General features: G+C 36.1%; 1 protein-coding gene across 3 annotated transcripts in view; it reads right to left on the bottom strand.

The window, feature by feature from the left end:
* LOC150096712 (multiple PDZ domain protein-like) overlaps nt 1–14585 on the bottom strand; it is a 1501001-nt gene that overhangs the window by 815780 nt on the left and 670636 nt on the right. For all 3 annotated transcript variants that reach the window (XM_090408593.1, XM_090408594.1, XM_090408595.1), the window contains one exon: nt 9574–9684. In XM_090408593.1, the coding sequence (XP_090264719.1) occupies nt 9574–9684 (111 nt within the window). The remainder of the gene's footprint in view (nt 1–9573; nt 9685–14585) is intronic.

The following is a 14585-nucleotide window of genomic DNA, read 5'->3' as shown; positions in this document are numbered from 1 at the left end:
GTATCTCCCATAATGCACAACACATCTCCTTGCAGATATGTATAATGTTATGCATTAAGGGAAGGGCTACTACCCAGACTAGTTTTGACCTTTATTGAGGTCTCTTCAGTGGGAGCCAGGCCCAGAGGTGGAGATACCAGGCAGAAGCAATGGCAGGTCATCTTTCATTTGGCCCTTCCCTTAATGCATAACATTACACATATCCGTAAGGAGATGTGTTTTGCATTATGGGAGATACTGAGATAGGAGTGATGTTAGCTTGCTCCACCTTTGCTGCGAGTTGCCCGGTGTTGTACTATCTTACCCCAATCCTGAAGATATTTTCAGGTGCAAACTTCGTTTGCTCACACTTGGATAAAGGATTAAACTAAATTTATTACAGTCTAACCAAGTGAAAATTAAACTTTCAACACTTTAGATTACGAAACAAATGCACTGCGATCTAACGCCAATATTTGTTTGCTCTTGTCATTGCACGTTACGTCATTCCCAATTGTAACTGCTCAAACAGAAGTGAATTTTTAGTATGCTTACGCACCTTATTTCTATGAGATATGAAACGTTTATTATCGGTGCGTGTGTGTGGTGAACTATTTTTTGTAAATCTTATTTTATTTTGTTAAAATAACATAATTATTTATTTATTATAGATGCAAAGCTGAATTATGAAGAGTGTCACTGTTGAAAATATGAAAAGAATAATATTTTTTCAACTATCGTTACATGAAACAAATGCACTGCGATATGACGCCAATATTCGTTTGCACTTGTCATTGCTATTGATACGAAACTTTTATTATTGTGTTCGTGGTGAGGATGAAATATTTTTAATAAAGCATTTTTTAACATGTAAATTTATTCATTAATAAATTCGTTACTGATTAGGAAAAAAAAGTGTTTTTTTTTTAATTATTAATTATGTGAAGAGCCAAAGGCTTCAATTTGGCAACATGAACTTATTTAAGTTAAGGGATATTACATCCCATATTGTTTCATGCCGAATATAGAAACTATATAAAGTTCAGCAAGTCCAAGCGTAAGCAAATACCTGGATAGAGCAACACCTAACCCAACTGGTAGTGCAACACTGAGGCAACTTATAGTAAACGTGGAGCAAGCTCCGATCACTATTTTGGCATTTACTCATAATGTGAAACCCAGCTCCTAGGAGCTGTATTACTGTTCTACATTATGAGAGAAGGTCATAATAGAAGACATCAATAAAGGTTGAAACCTAGACCAGTTTCAACCTTTATTGATGTCTCATCAGTGAGTAGTAATACCAAGTTTGTAGTGAACAGAACTTACATACCCTACTATGAGAATTGCCAAGAAGGTGTCCTAATTCTGTTCGCTAAAAACTTGGTATTACTAGGTCTACCTACTCACTGATAAGACCTCAATAAAGGTTGAAACCGGTCTGGGTAGTGACCTTCTCTCATAATGTAGAACAGTAATACGGCTCCTAGGAGCTGGGTTTCACATTATGGGTAAATACCAAGAATAGTGATCAGAGCTTGCTCCACCCTTACTATGAGTTGCCTCAGTGTTGCACTACCAACTGGGTCAGGTGTTGCACTATCCAGGTATTTGCTTACGCTTGGACTTTCCAAATTTTATATAGTTTCTATATTCGGCATGAAGCTCTTTGAGTTTCTTATTCGGCTATGAAACAATATAGGATGTAATATGTAACATAAACTTAACTTAAATAAGTTTATGTTGCCGAATTGAAGCCTTGGGCTCTTCATATAATTAATAATTTATTATGACACCTTGGCAATTCTCATAGTAGGGTATGTAAGTTCTGTTCGCTACAAACTTCGTATTACTAGGTCTACCTACTTTCAAGTTCAGCTGCTGTTTTTCCCATGATCAAGATTGAGAGCCTGAATATCCTGTGCGAGCCCTGCTAATCAACTTGGTAAGACCCCTATCTTGCTATTTTCCTTGTTTTTCTCTGGTATTTTTGATCTTGCCTGGTGCTTGTCTGTCAGTCTTCCACCTGTTAGTAGGAGATTTCTGCAGACAGGGACCGCTTGCCGTTTTTCTCTTTCCCGGAAGGCCTACTGGTTCCTTTTTTTTCCGGGAAATTATAACAAGGGTATTCTTAACTTTCTGATTTATGATATGACTTCCTTCTTGTCTAGAGTGGAAACCTTCAGTTTCGAAGTAAACTCTAACGTTGAAAAGCAGACGTTCGCGAAAGCTTTAATAGATACTGTAGGGATTAATAATGTATTTGGATTTACCCCATATGGGGGAGGAAGGTTCCAAGTCATTGTAAAAGACGAAGCAACGAGAGCAAAACTCTCTTTAGGAGTTCGATGCCAAAGAGAAATATACCACCCTATTATAGTAGGAAGTATGTTAAAAACAATCAGAATAGACAGGTTTCCAGTAGAATATTTAGAAAGCAGGGATGCTTTAATTAAGAATCTTTTTTCCAAATGGGGAACAGTTAAAGAAGTTAGAATAATGCAGGACAGTGACGTCCCAGAATGGAAGTCGGGGGTGGTCTACGTCTCCATGGAGATGAAAACACCCATTCCCCAACTTCATCTTTATCAGTTCAGCCAGGGTAATGATCAATTACCCTGGTGTCAAGAAACAGTGCTTCAGATGCAGATTCTTTGAACATATGGGAGCAGACTGCCCCAAAGGCAAATGCCAAAACTGCTCGACAGCAGGACACTGCTTGGATAAATGCGATTAAGCATGTTTAAAATGCGGGGACACAAAACACAAAGTAAATGCATGTCCGTACAGAACAGGAGGTAATATAACCCCTTCCTCCGCAATACCTACAGAAAACCCTGCGATGGTAGAGCAAGAAGCAGCTCCATCCATACAGCCACCACCTGACACGATGTTGACGGCATATCCCGAAGTGTTTAAACAAACTACACCAAGAAAAATAGAAGAGAAGAAGTGCTCCGCAAAAGTAGAAACCCCTACTAGTAAGACAGAAACAAGAGAAGAAAAAATGGAAGCAAACAGTGCCGCAAAACGCACGAGAGACTCAGACACGGATGAAAATAAAAGGACAAAAGCCAGCACTCCAAATCCAGCAGAAAATAATAGTGAAACCCCAACACCAGCAGAGGAAAATCTAACAACAATGGAGGAACCAGGGGAACTGGAATCCCAGATCTCTAATGAAGACGATTCTGACAATGATACGAAATTCTAGGACAGCAACATGGAGGATAGCAATACAACCCCCCCCCCCGTCCCAGAATTCAGGACGTTCGTAAAAGAAGTAACATCCCCCCCACCTCTAAAATGAACCAAAGTTTAAAAATTGCAACATTAAACATAAGCGGTCTGCGCAATCCTCAGGCGCAAAGCGCTGTCTGGAGACTGATGCTAATGCATAATATCAACATTTTATTCTTACAAGAAACCCACTTTTACAAACACTGGGACGCAGAGAACTTTTCGAGAAGCTACCCAGTCACCAGTTACTGGTGTTTCGGGGAAGCTCACTCGCGAGAGGTGGGGATACTAATTCTCCCCCCCCCCCCCAATCGCGGGGGTTCTTCAATGTCCAGAAAGACGCTAGGGATGTCTATTGTCCGTGGACTGGAAGTATGGTGGCCGTAACACCCGTTTTGTGGCTGCCTATGCCCCGAATAGCCCCCCATCAACGAAACAGTTTCTTTGCCACACTGAAAAACTATTTTCTACGTGCGCAACACCTAATCGTGGTGGGCAACTGGAACCGTATAGAAGATGCACGATATGACAAAATAGGCGGAAACGCTAATAACGGAACTGGTGGGTTTGCAGCACTAAAACGTTGCTGCGAAAACTTTGACCTTGTTGATATCTGGAGACGGCGGAATCCACTAAAAGTCGGAACAATGTGGTGCTGTGGTCAGATATCAACAAGGCTTGACAGGTTCTATGTATCCCAGTTTTTAGAACCACATATTCTTGGGGTAGGTCATACGCTGTGAGAGGTCTGTTAACAGACCACAAAATGGTCCTATTAAAAATAAGGATACCAGAAATAATAGAAACAGCCAGAGATCCTTGAAGGCTCCCTCCCAATTTCCCCAGTCGTTTTAGCGATAAACTACAGAACTTCTGTAATGAATGGAGAGACACCAACTGGGACTGGGAAACCTAGCTACAGTTCAAGTCGCAGGCAAGGGAATTCTTTCAGCAGTGTGGGCATGAAAGGGCACACCAACAGAGACAATGTCTAAGGGATCTCGGCTGGTACCGCACCAACGAGCGGAGAGGAATTCCCTGTAGCTATCTTATCAGACAGGTAGAAATCGAGCTACAGCAAGAGCGGCAGAGTAAAGTCGAGGACCTCGATTTTTGAGCGAGACTCTATCTCAGATATTTGGAAACACCTTCCGCCGCTTTCTACAATCAACAACAGGTGGCGGCAAATGACGACCAAACGGTTTACCAGATCCAAGAGAATGGTCAACTGCTAAAATCAACCCCTGAAATACTTCACTTTTTCCATCAGCAGTACCTCGGCGCTTTTTCTGATCAGCAGAGCGCAGATGTTTTCAGTGAGTGGGACATCACACATCTTCCCGAGCATCTTAGCGCTCTACATGACAGGCTGATAACTGCTGAGGAAATAAAAAAAAAAGCTTGCAAAACAGTGAAGGCAAGAAAAAACCCCAGGGTTAGATGGGTTAGGGATAGAATTCTACCGATCTATCTGGGACTACGCACTACCAGTTTTAGTAAAAATATTTAACGAATTCCTCACTTCGGGGAAATATCCCCGAGGAATTCGTTAAAAGATGCACAATTTTTATCCCAAAGAAAGATCGAGATCGCACCTTGGCAGATAGCTGGCGAGCGATCTCCCTAACTAATTCGGATTACAAAATATTTGCAAAAATTATCTGCAGCCGCATCAAATGCAGTATAGAAAGAATCATAACAAGCTCCCAGGTTTACGGAATACCAGGTAGATCGATGGAATTAAATCTCTTTTTCTTAAGAGATCTATGTCTGGCCAAAAACAAAAATTACCATTTGGCACTTCTCTCTACGGATCTGGAAAAGGCGTTCGACAGCGTCAGACACACATATTCGAAGGACATCCTTCAGAAAGTAGGTGTGGGCTGGAAGCTTCGGCAAACAATCAAAAACATCTATGCAGAGGCCTCCACCCAAATAGCTATCAACGGGGTTCCTCTCGGAACCCGTTCCTATTAAAAAGGGGGGTAAGACAGGGCTGCCCACTAAGCCCTCTCCTCACTCGCGTTAGAACCCCTCATAAGAAAAATAGATAACTCCCCTGCTGTCAGAGGAATACCTTTACCCCTAGTCTCCAGACAGAGCAAAATTGTAGCATATGCCGATGATGTAGTGGCGACGCTCAGAGACTCTGAGTCCATCTACATTTATTTCGGCATTTTGCAAAAATTCAGCATAGCCAGTGGTCTTCGCATTAATACTACAAAGACAAAAATTAAAATTTTTGGAAATTTCCATAGAAATAACCTTCCCTGTGGTTTAGTCCTGCAAACTCAGCCCCTAAACAGTACTAGGCGACCCATTCACAGCGAGCCCGGTACTGCCTGTTAAGAAATTGCGGGAAGAGTGCGAAAAGAAACAAACCATTTAAACCCAATTATTTCTCCTTCTACGGAAGAACAGTAATAATAAAAACAGTAATAATCCCCATGCTAATGCATACAATAAATATAACTAATATTAAAAAACCCCAAGAGAATCAACCTTTACAAAATACTAATAGATTTTTTTTTGAGAAGAAAGCATGAGGTTAAAAAAGAATATCTAAAACTCAAAACCAATCAAGGGGGGGGGGTTCTCACTTCCAAAAGTAAACTGCCTATTCTATGCAAACACTCTCAAAATCTAACCTGAAATCTAACCATATTTCAGGATCCCTAAATAAATACTTTCTAGGGCATTTTCTCCCCTACTTCGGGACCACGAGACATGGTGATCCCAGCGCAGAGGTTGTGCCAGAATGGTATTATCCATTATGCTAACAGCTTGAAAAATTTAAAACCGAAGGGATGGAAATCCTAAAATTAAAGCCACAAGCCAGATATTGGGAGTTCTTTCAACTTTCCAGATGTGATATGCGAAATATAGAAACTAACGTGGAAACTCTATTTCAAAATATCAGAAATAGCTGGGGACAGCCATTCCACCGGGATCTGGCATGGCGAATAGCCTATGGTCAGCTATCGGTGAAACTGGTTATGTCCCGATACAATTCAAGACCGTGTAACCCCTTCTGCAACGTCTGCCAGAGCGATGAAACGGTGGGACATTTCTTTTACTTGTGCCCCCCACCACCACCCAACATGTCTGGCAGAGATTAAGCGCAGTAATGGGAATCCATCTGCTTACACTAGAGGAGGTCTTGTACCTGCAATTTCCCCCACCAGTCAAGAAAATTCAGAAATTTACAATTTTCATTTTCAATGTAATCAAGTATCACAACTGAAAGTGCGGAAAAAGTCCCAAATCAGCGATGAAAACAGTATACAAGCCAGAATACTCAGCGGGATCTATTTCTACCTCCCTCGGTTTTTCACACAAGAAAGGCATATACTAGGGGATGGGAGGTTTGTAAATAAATGGTGCAAACCTCCTATCCTCTGTGTCCTGAGACAGGGCCTAATCATACTGTGTCTCTTCCTTTAAAAAGTAAGATCTGTTTTTCTTTTCCTTTCTTCACAGGTTCTTACAGTTCATATAGGAAAGGGCAGATCTGAGAACCCGGGCTGCGAAGGCTTACAAGCTAGGCAGTGCTGCTCCTTGGGAGCAGCATCTCTTGGGCCAGATTCTCCCCCCGAAATCTTGTTTTTCCCGTGGTGTAAGGTTGGCCAGTTCTTTACTGCTTCTTCTTATAATAAAAAATAAATAAATAAAAAAACCACTCATAACTTTTATGCTCTAATTCAAGCAGAAATGCTTTCATTCCTGCAGTAAATTTAACTTTTTGACTCATGTAGTTAAGTGTTCTTCCCCCCCCCCCTTTTTTTTTCGGGGAAAAAAAAAGGGGGAAAAAATCCGGCTTAAGTTTTATACTAAAACAGGTGTCAGGAGATGACCTCCATAGACACCTGGTTAGTTGAATTGTTAATTTTTTAATTGTTAATTATTTTACGAGCGCATGTAAGTAAAGTTTATTTGATAGTTTTATTTTTAAAGAACAGGTACAAGGAGAAGATGTTCACAGACCTTTTAGCCACAACCTCTGGGTTATACAGCTAAACAGGTTGACCAAGGCCTCTTTACTACCTCCTACTATCATACTCTACCTTTCACTCTCTTCCCCTCTTACTACCAGCTGACTCTCGGCAATCTTTTATACTCCAAAGGCCGATGATGAAAGACATGAACTCCCATTCCACCTACTCACTGATGAGACCTCAATAAAGGTTGAAACCGGTCTGGGTAGTGACCTTCTCTCATAATGTAGAACAGTAATACAGCTCATAGGAGCTGGGTTTCACATTATGGATAAATACCAAGAATAGTGATCGGAGCTTGTTCCACCCTTACTATGAGTTGCCTCAGTGTTGCACTACCCAGGTATTTGCTTACGCTTGGACTTGCAGAACTTTATATAGTTTCTATATTCGGCATGAAACTCTTTGAGTTTCTTATTCGGCTATGAAACAATATGGGATGTAATATCCCTTAACTTAAATAAGTGTTTTTTTTTTCTTTTGCAGCACTCCCACTTAAAATTTCCACTGGCTGCCACTGGTTCCTATCCTTTAAGAATTATCACTTGTTCTTTTCCACCTTTACTTTTGTTATTTAAAAGGATTTATATCTATCTTTATTTAAAGAAATATGCTTAAATCTCTATTGTATATTATATTTACATTGAGAAACATATTGGTGAAATTATATGCATTTTAAATATATCTGAATGAAATGGATTTTCATTTTGCAAGCTCAATGTGTGTGTGTTTGTGTTCATTTTCTAGCAATATTAACTGAGAGATGTACTGGTGTATAGAGGAAAGTGTATATTAGTGTATAGAAAAACGTTAATGGCGATTAAGTTTTTAATGGAGACAAGACCAAAATAAGAACTCAAAGAGTTATGAAATATTATCATAGTATCCAAAAAGTAGAATATTAGATGTATAAAATATATTGTATGTTAATATACAAAACAATATTATTCATAAGCAAACTTTTTAATAAGATTTTATACATTCTCAATTATTTTTCATAAGAACGTGCAAAGTACTATTTACTGGAAGATGGGAAAACCAATTGAATACCACAGAATAATCATTTGAATTCAAACACAAAGGATATTTTGCCTTTCAATACAAAATAAGGCTATAATCTATCACATTTTAAATCTATTATATCAAAATACAGCATATATCTATAATTTATGCTGTAATTAAGGAATCAAGGGAAGCTATCTTAAACTGCCAAGAGTGAAAACAAAATATTATTAATGAAAACTAAGAGTAGACATATTTAATATGCATCATAGAGTCAAATGTTTATATTTTAAATACACAAACATGCATTCTAATAATGTAATAGTGTTCTTATTAGATCAGATGTAGATTTGTGATGGAAAATAGATTACTACGTGAATAATCAAAACCAATTGAACAAAAATTTTGAGATAGTGGAAATTTTGCAATGATGCTCCCAGAGTAATAAATTTCTCTATAAAAGTTAAAAACACAAAGTTGAGATTCAAATTTCAATTGCTACTTTTTAAAACATAATTTCTAGGAATAAAACCATATCTGAACCTCTAGTGCTCGCCTCCTTGTATGATAGAAGAAATAAATTTTCAATTAAAATTAAGCCAGAGATAGTCCTAAACTTAAATAAGAACTTTCTAATAATATAAGTAACGAAGGTACTGTATTAGTAAATATATATTTTCAGTTGCAAAGAACAGTCATTTAGTACTTTTAATTATTAAACTTTTATAATTTATGTTAAATGTAGTTTAACAAACATTAAATATAGTTAAATGCTGACAGATAAACACTTTATCTGTCAGCCTTTAACTACTTTCCTACAAGATTTTTAAGTAAAGTCACTTTTCATTCTATTTGATTGCATTCTTGTCTGATATAAATCCATTAAAGAACTAACAATTAATATTTATTTCTGGTATTTAATAAGCTTTCAAATGTGGAATAGTTGAGTTTTTGACATTGCAAATTTTTTTTTAATTTATTTATTTATTATTATTATTTTTTTTTTTTTTTTTGAAGCAGAAGATGGATGATCATCTTAACAGCACTGTGTAATTATTTAAATGAAGCAAAGAAAAATAATATTATGAAGCAATGTATAATTATATAATATGATTAACAATCATAATTTAGATATACATGATGCACGAAGAATCTAATATCATGCCAAATCCATAGGTTTTTGCAGAAGAAATAAATAATATGAAATTCAGATATATTCACAAGTTCCAAAAAATTATTCATGAATATTGTGAATGTTATAAATAAAACAAATTAAAAACTTATGACACATTTAAAACCCTTCTGGTGGTGGTGGTGGACTGAAGATGAGGACTGAGTCAGGGGAAGATGAGCTTACCTGGTCTGAATCAAAGGCAAAATTTAAATTACAGAAACCTCTGGGTGATGGCAGATCTAATGAAGACTTAGGCAGGAATTCCTGGAAAATCTGTACATCATCCAGGATAACCTAGAATTGTATTAAAAGGAAAGTGTAAACATTTTAAAACCAAAGCTTTTTTTTTTGTATTTAACATCTTAAAAATAATTTCTTAATAGGCCTTAATTTTCATTAATTCCATTTTAAAATACTAATGAGTCAGTATTTCAAAACTTAAATATATTTAAAAAACCCAATAATTATGATAATCATGTACAATAAAGAAAATGTGAAATTATTTCATTAAGATACTTATTCTGGTAAAAATTAAATATAACAACTAAATATATTCAAACCATATGAATGAATAAACTAAGGTTTGAATATTTAGAACATGATATTTCTAAAAGGTGTACATTGGAATTCCCGACAAGAATGAAAATAATTACAGTACTATTGCCCTGGGTGGGTGGGTGAGGGAAGACAGAAACATCAAATTATGAACCAGTTAAATTATGAAGCAGTCTAAACATTGGAAGTTAGAAACAAGATACAGGACAGGGAAGAATATGCATCTGCTTTAGAAGACAGCATGGATTTGTTTTAGCAGTTTAATTTTAAAAGGAAGATATGTGCACACAATGTTACTACAATAAGTTAATAGAATGAGTGAAATGATCCTATTTACCTAGACATTTCCTTTATCCTTTCCTAAACTGTTAGTTTAGGAAACTATTTTAGGGAAAACTGTTCGGGAATAAAGATGCAAAATTATATATATCAATCAAAGTGGATACTGAAGAGCAATTTCTCAGAAAACTGTAGTGGTACAATATTATCAAGATAATATGAATAGCTTTAAAGAAGATGTATACATCATATCTCGCACGATCTTTCAAGTTCATGCAATCTTCCTCAGCAGGAAGACTTGAATTTTTTGTTTGGCAATATGAACAGGTCAACCAGAATTACACAGCTCAGCATCATGGTTTACTCTGACTGAAAAAAAAAGATATCCCTCTTCCTAAAGTCTTATTCAGTTTATATCAGGAGTACTGTGAATTTGAAGCAAATAACCAACAAGATAATATCAGAACTGTATAAATCTTTGCAGGGGGCTTTTGACGAATATTGACTCATTACCGAAATATGATCATCCATGAACTTTATGGATACATGATTTTTCCATCAAGTTTATTTCTCAATGTATTTTTGTTTCTCTCTCTCTGGCTATGGCAAGCTTTAACAACTTTTCTGTGAGAAGAAAATGGGAGCACTATCAAAGGAAGAATGCCACAATTATATTATTTTGCTGGAAGACAATATTTAATATGCATTTTGCTGAGTTCACGATATTTAATGTGTACTCTATAATTCTGTAAATCACAGTGGTAAACAAATTATGAACCTACTGTTACTAAAAAAAAAATTGTTTCATAGCCACTGTGTTTTATATTATAAAATAAAAACCATATCCATTATTGTATGTGAACTTAAGCATATCTTTGGAACAGAATTTCAAAATTGCAAATTTTTGGTTTTCTCTTCTGTGATTCTTCCTTTTCCAGATAAAGGGAGCATATTTTGAATAATTATTACTATCTTTTTTTCAGCCCAAGACATCCTTCAAAATGAATGAGTATTTTGATATCTTTAAAGAACACTGCTTTCATTAAATAAACTTTATGTGACACAGTAAGCTACAGTGGCAATCTAGTTTGGGATCCAGTAATGTAGAATTTTCTTAAATTTTAGAAACAGGAAATAAGCTGTGTATGAACTTCTGTATTCATAAAAGGTTAGATAATGATAATATTTCATTATCTAAGATCATTATTTCATCAGCATAAATAATACGATTATTAACTATTAAACTGAGGGAAGAAAAATTTCTTTGTCATATTAGGTGATTAAAATTACAAGTTCATTTTGCAGTAGCAGAATGAATACTTGGAATTTTCCAACTTCAGCAACTTTCCAACAGCTAACTGAATTTATAGTCTTACCATCTCCTAGTGACATTAATTGCTGAAAATCTACCTCCTTCAGCAATAAATGATATCTTATCTGCATTAAATCCTGCTGATGTTATGAAATTAATAACTCTTGATCAAATTTTCAGTTACTCAGACCAGTGAAATAATCTATGTTTTCCAGTATATAAAATGAGAAAATTTTAACTCTTAAATATTGTTTAGATTAATCTAAAAAATGTTACAAATGTGGCATTCCCCCACCCCCTATTTGATATTCTAAAAACTCTGCAATATGAAACAAAATGTATATTAGTCAGACAGACAGACAGAAGAATTTCAAAAAGAATAAACATGTATATCCCTTCACAGCAACTTGGGAAGTAAATCACAGAAAATATGCAAGCAGTCTTGTTGACAATTTTGATAAAATTAAATAGTAGTATTGTTCAACTAAATCATAATATTCAAGTAGTTCCAGAAATCTATAATGCATTCTTTGTAATCAGCAGGAAGACTGGATGATATCGCCACATTTTAATGTAATGTGTGAAAAAATAAATAGAACATTTAGCTTGTTGATCCATGGTGGTTTTTCAACTTCTTTCATTCCTGAGGAAATGTTCTTCAAGAGTGGAACAATATTACACCATACTGGCATTGATAACTACTTACAGATTGCTATATTCAATAATTAAAATTGTGGTTGAAATTAAGGAAAGATTGAGCAAATCCTTCCATATGCAATGTGGAGGATCATGAAAGGGAGAAAGAAGAAAGATTTACAGATAATTATTTGATTGTTAAAAATGAACTATAGGAACACACTGATAGGATTTTGAGAATGTTTTACCAATTCTATCAAGATTTTTTCCTGTAGCTCTCTTTATTCTACTCCTGAATATAAACTAAAAAAAAGGTATCGTATTACTGAACCTAAAATCAAAAACTAGTGACTGATGAGTCTTTTGACTGATCATGATGGGTCAATACAATCACACAAATACAATCAATCTATGCCTAACTCATTCAATGTTTCTACTCACCACAATTTCAGGTAATACATTCCACTCATCAACCATCCTCCATGCAAAGAACTTACTTCTTTGCTCACACCCTTTTTATACTGCTTCCAGATATGACTTTTTGTTCTACCCCCTACATCCTTCTCTATTCTATGAAAAAGCTCAAGATTAATTTGATTACAATCCGTTACCAACTTATGTCTCAATCACACTCTCTTCCCACCACTCCTCCTACTCATGCAATCTGAAAGTGGCATTCTCTCAATTTGTCTTTAATAACTCACATTCCAGAGAGTGAAAACCACCTTAATCAATGTCTCTCAATTCTCTCCAATACTTTATCAAACTTACAAAACCTGGCTGACCAAATCTGCACCAGTTATTTATATATGATGTTTAATTAACACCTTATGTAAAACTATAATTTGTACTGCTAAATGTCATAGTCCTCATCATTGCCATAATCTGTTATGTTATGCAATATCTGATACCTAAACTTTATATTCCTGTCCACTAACACTCCCATATCTCTCATCCGTGGCGCACTCAGTATTTAATCTTGGAGGGGGGCCGAGCACTCATAATTTAACCTGGGGGGGGGGTTGAGTGGACGATTAGCGAATACACACTACACATCGCATACGACCTATGACTGAGCATCTGCAGTGATCGCTAATTCATAAGTAGTATAGAAATAGAAGATACGACACAACATAAATTAAAAAAAATGAATTTTAATTAGGAAAAGATTTTTGGAAAATTTTGTAGTGTTTTTTTCCTTTTCTTAGGGGGGTGCCCGGGCCCCTTGCCCTCCCCCCCTCTGGGTGCGCCACTGTCTCTCATCACCTGTTTCCTTCAAAATTTCCCCACTAACCATATACTTTGCAACAGCAAACTTGCAGCTCTACTCACAGTCTATATAATTTAAGTCCATATAAGTTAAACCATAACAGCCTCAAAACAGACTCCAGTGGCATATCACAATATTGACTTTCCTATTTCAGAAAACCTTTTCCTCATACAGAAGGCAGAGGTTCTATTTATTTGATATTTTTCTCATCGATTACCTATTCAACTCCCTGATCTAGTATCTCTCTCAATATTTGTTGACTTGTCACATGGCAATTATTGCACTTTGCAAATTGTAAAATATACCAGTATATACATATCTTCCTTGTTGAATGCATTTGCCACCTTGTTTTACTACATAAACAAATTCTTCCTTTAACAAACCCATCTCTTTATCAATCCAGTTCTATATCTAACCCATGTTGGAAACGTTGACAAAGGCTACAAATTATTGGTCACCCTGTGTCTAGAATTGTGGTTAAATGGAACAATTTTATTTTCTTTCCATTTCTTTGGGACTCACCCTATTATGCAACTTCTGTTTTGTTCAATAGGTATGTCAAAGTTGTCATTAACTCCCTAGAGCATTCCCTTAAATGGTGATATGTTTATTCTTTGTTACTTCCTGCTCACTGTGACTCAACTAGTCCTTTTTTTCACACATGCTTCCTTCTACAATTAAGCTCCTCATTGTAACCATTATGAGGATGAAATACCTTTAATGGCTGAATATTCTTAATTACCCATTCTGTCCCTATCCCTACAAATGAATCACATTTCTGGTCTGCTCCTTGTACACATTAAGAAAGCATAATGGAGCCATTGCTCATTATCTTGCAGACTGCAACATTAATCTTTTCATTTATCCATTTCACACCTACTTTATTTTATCCTTTTGACTTTTGAAGTACATTCAACATTGCTGCTCACAAAGAGCTCTTGATCAATACTCAATCAGCATTTATTCCCCCCTTCCTACATAATTCTTCACTCTATATAGCTACGTACCATCTTCTATGCCTTTGATGATTATCAGCCTTGTCGATCCACACATATCCTTTCCTAACAAGTCTTTAGTATTCAATTTGGCTTGCCTTAGCAAAGTGATCATCTCATGATCACTCTTGTGACATGAAAGAAGATA

This window comes from Typopeltis vanoorti, chromosome 18 (genome assembly GCF_054136105.1).
Source record: "Typopeltis vanoorti isolate ZY-2024b chromosome 18, IOZ_Tvanoo_1.0, whole genome shotgun sequence".
Taxonomy (NCBI): Eukaryota; Metazoa; Arthropoda; class Arachnida; order Uropygi; family Thelyphonidae; genus Typopeltis; species Typopeltis vanoorti.
Note: the sequence above shows the minus strand (reverse complement) of the source record. Positions and strands in the feature narration are given on the sequence as shown.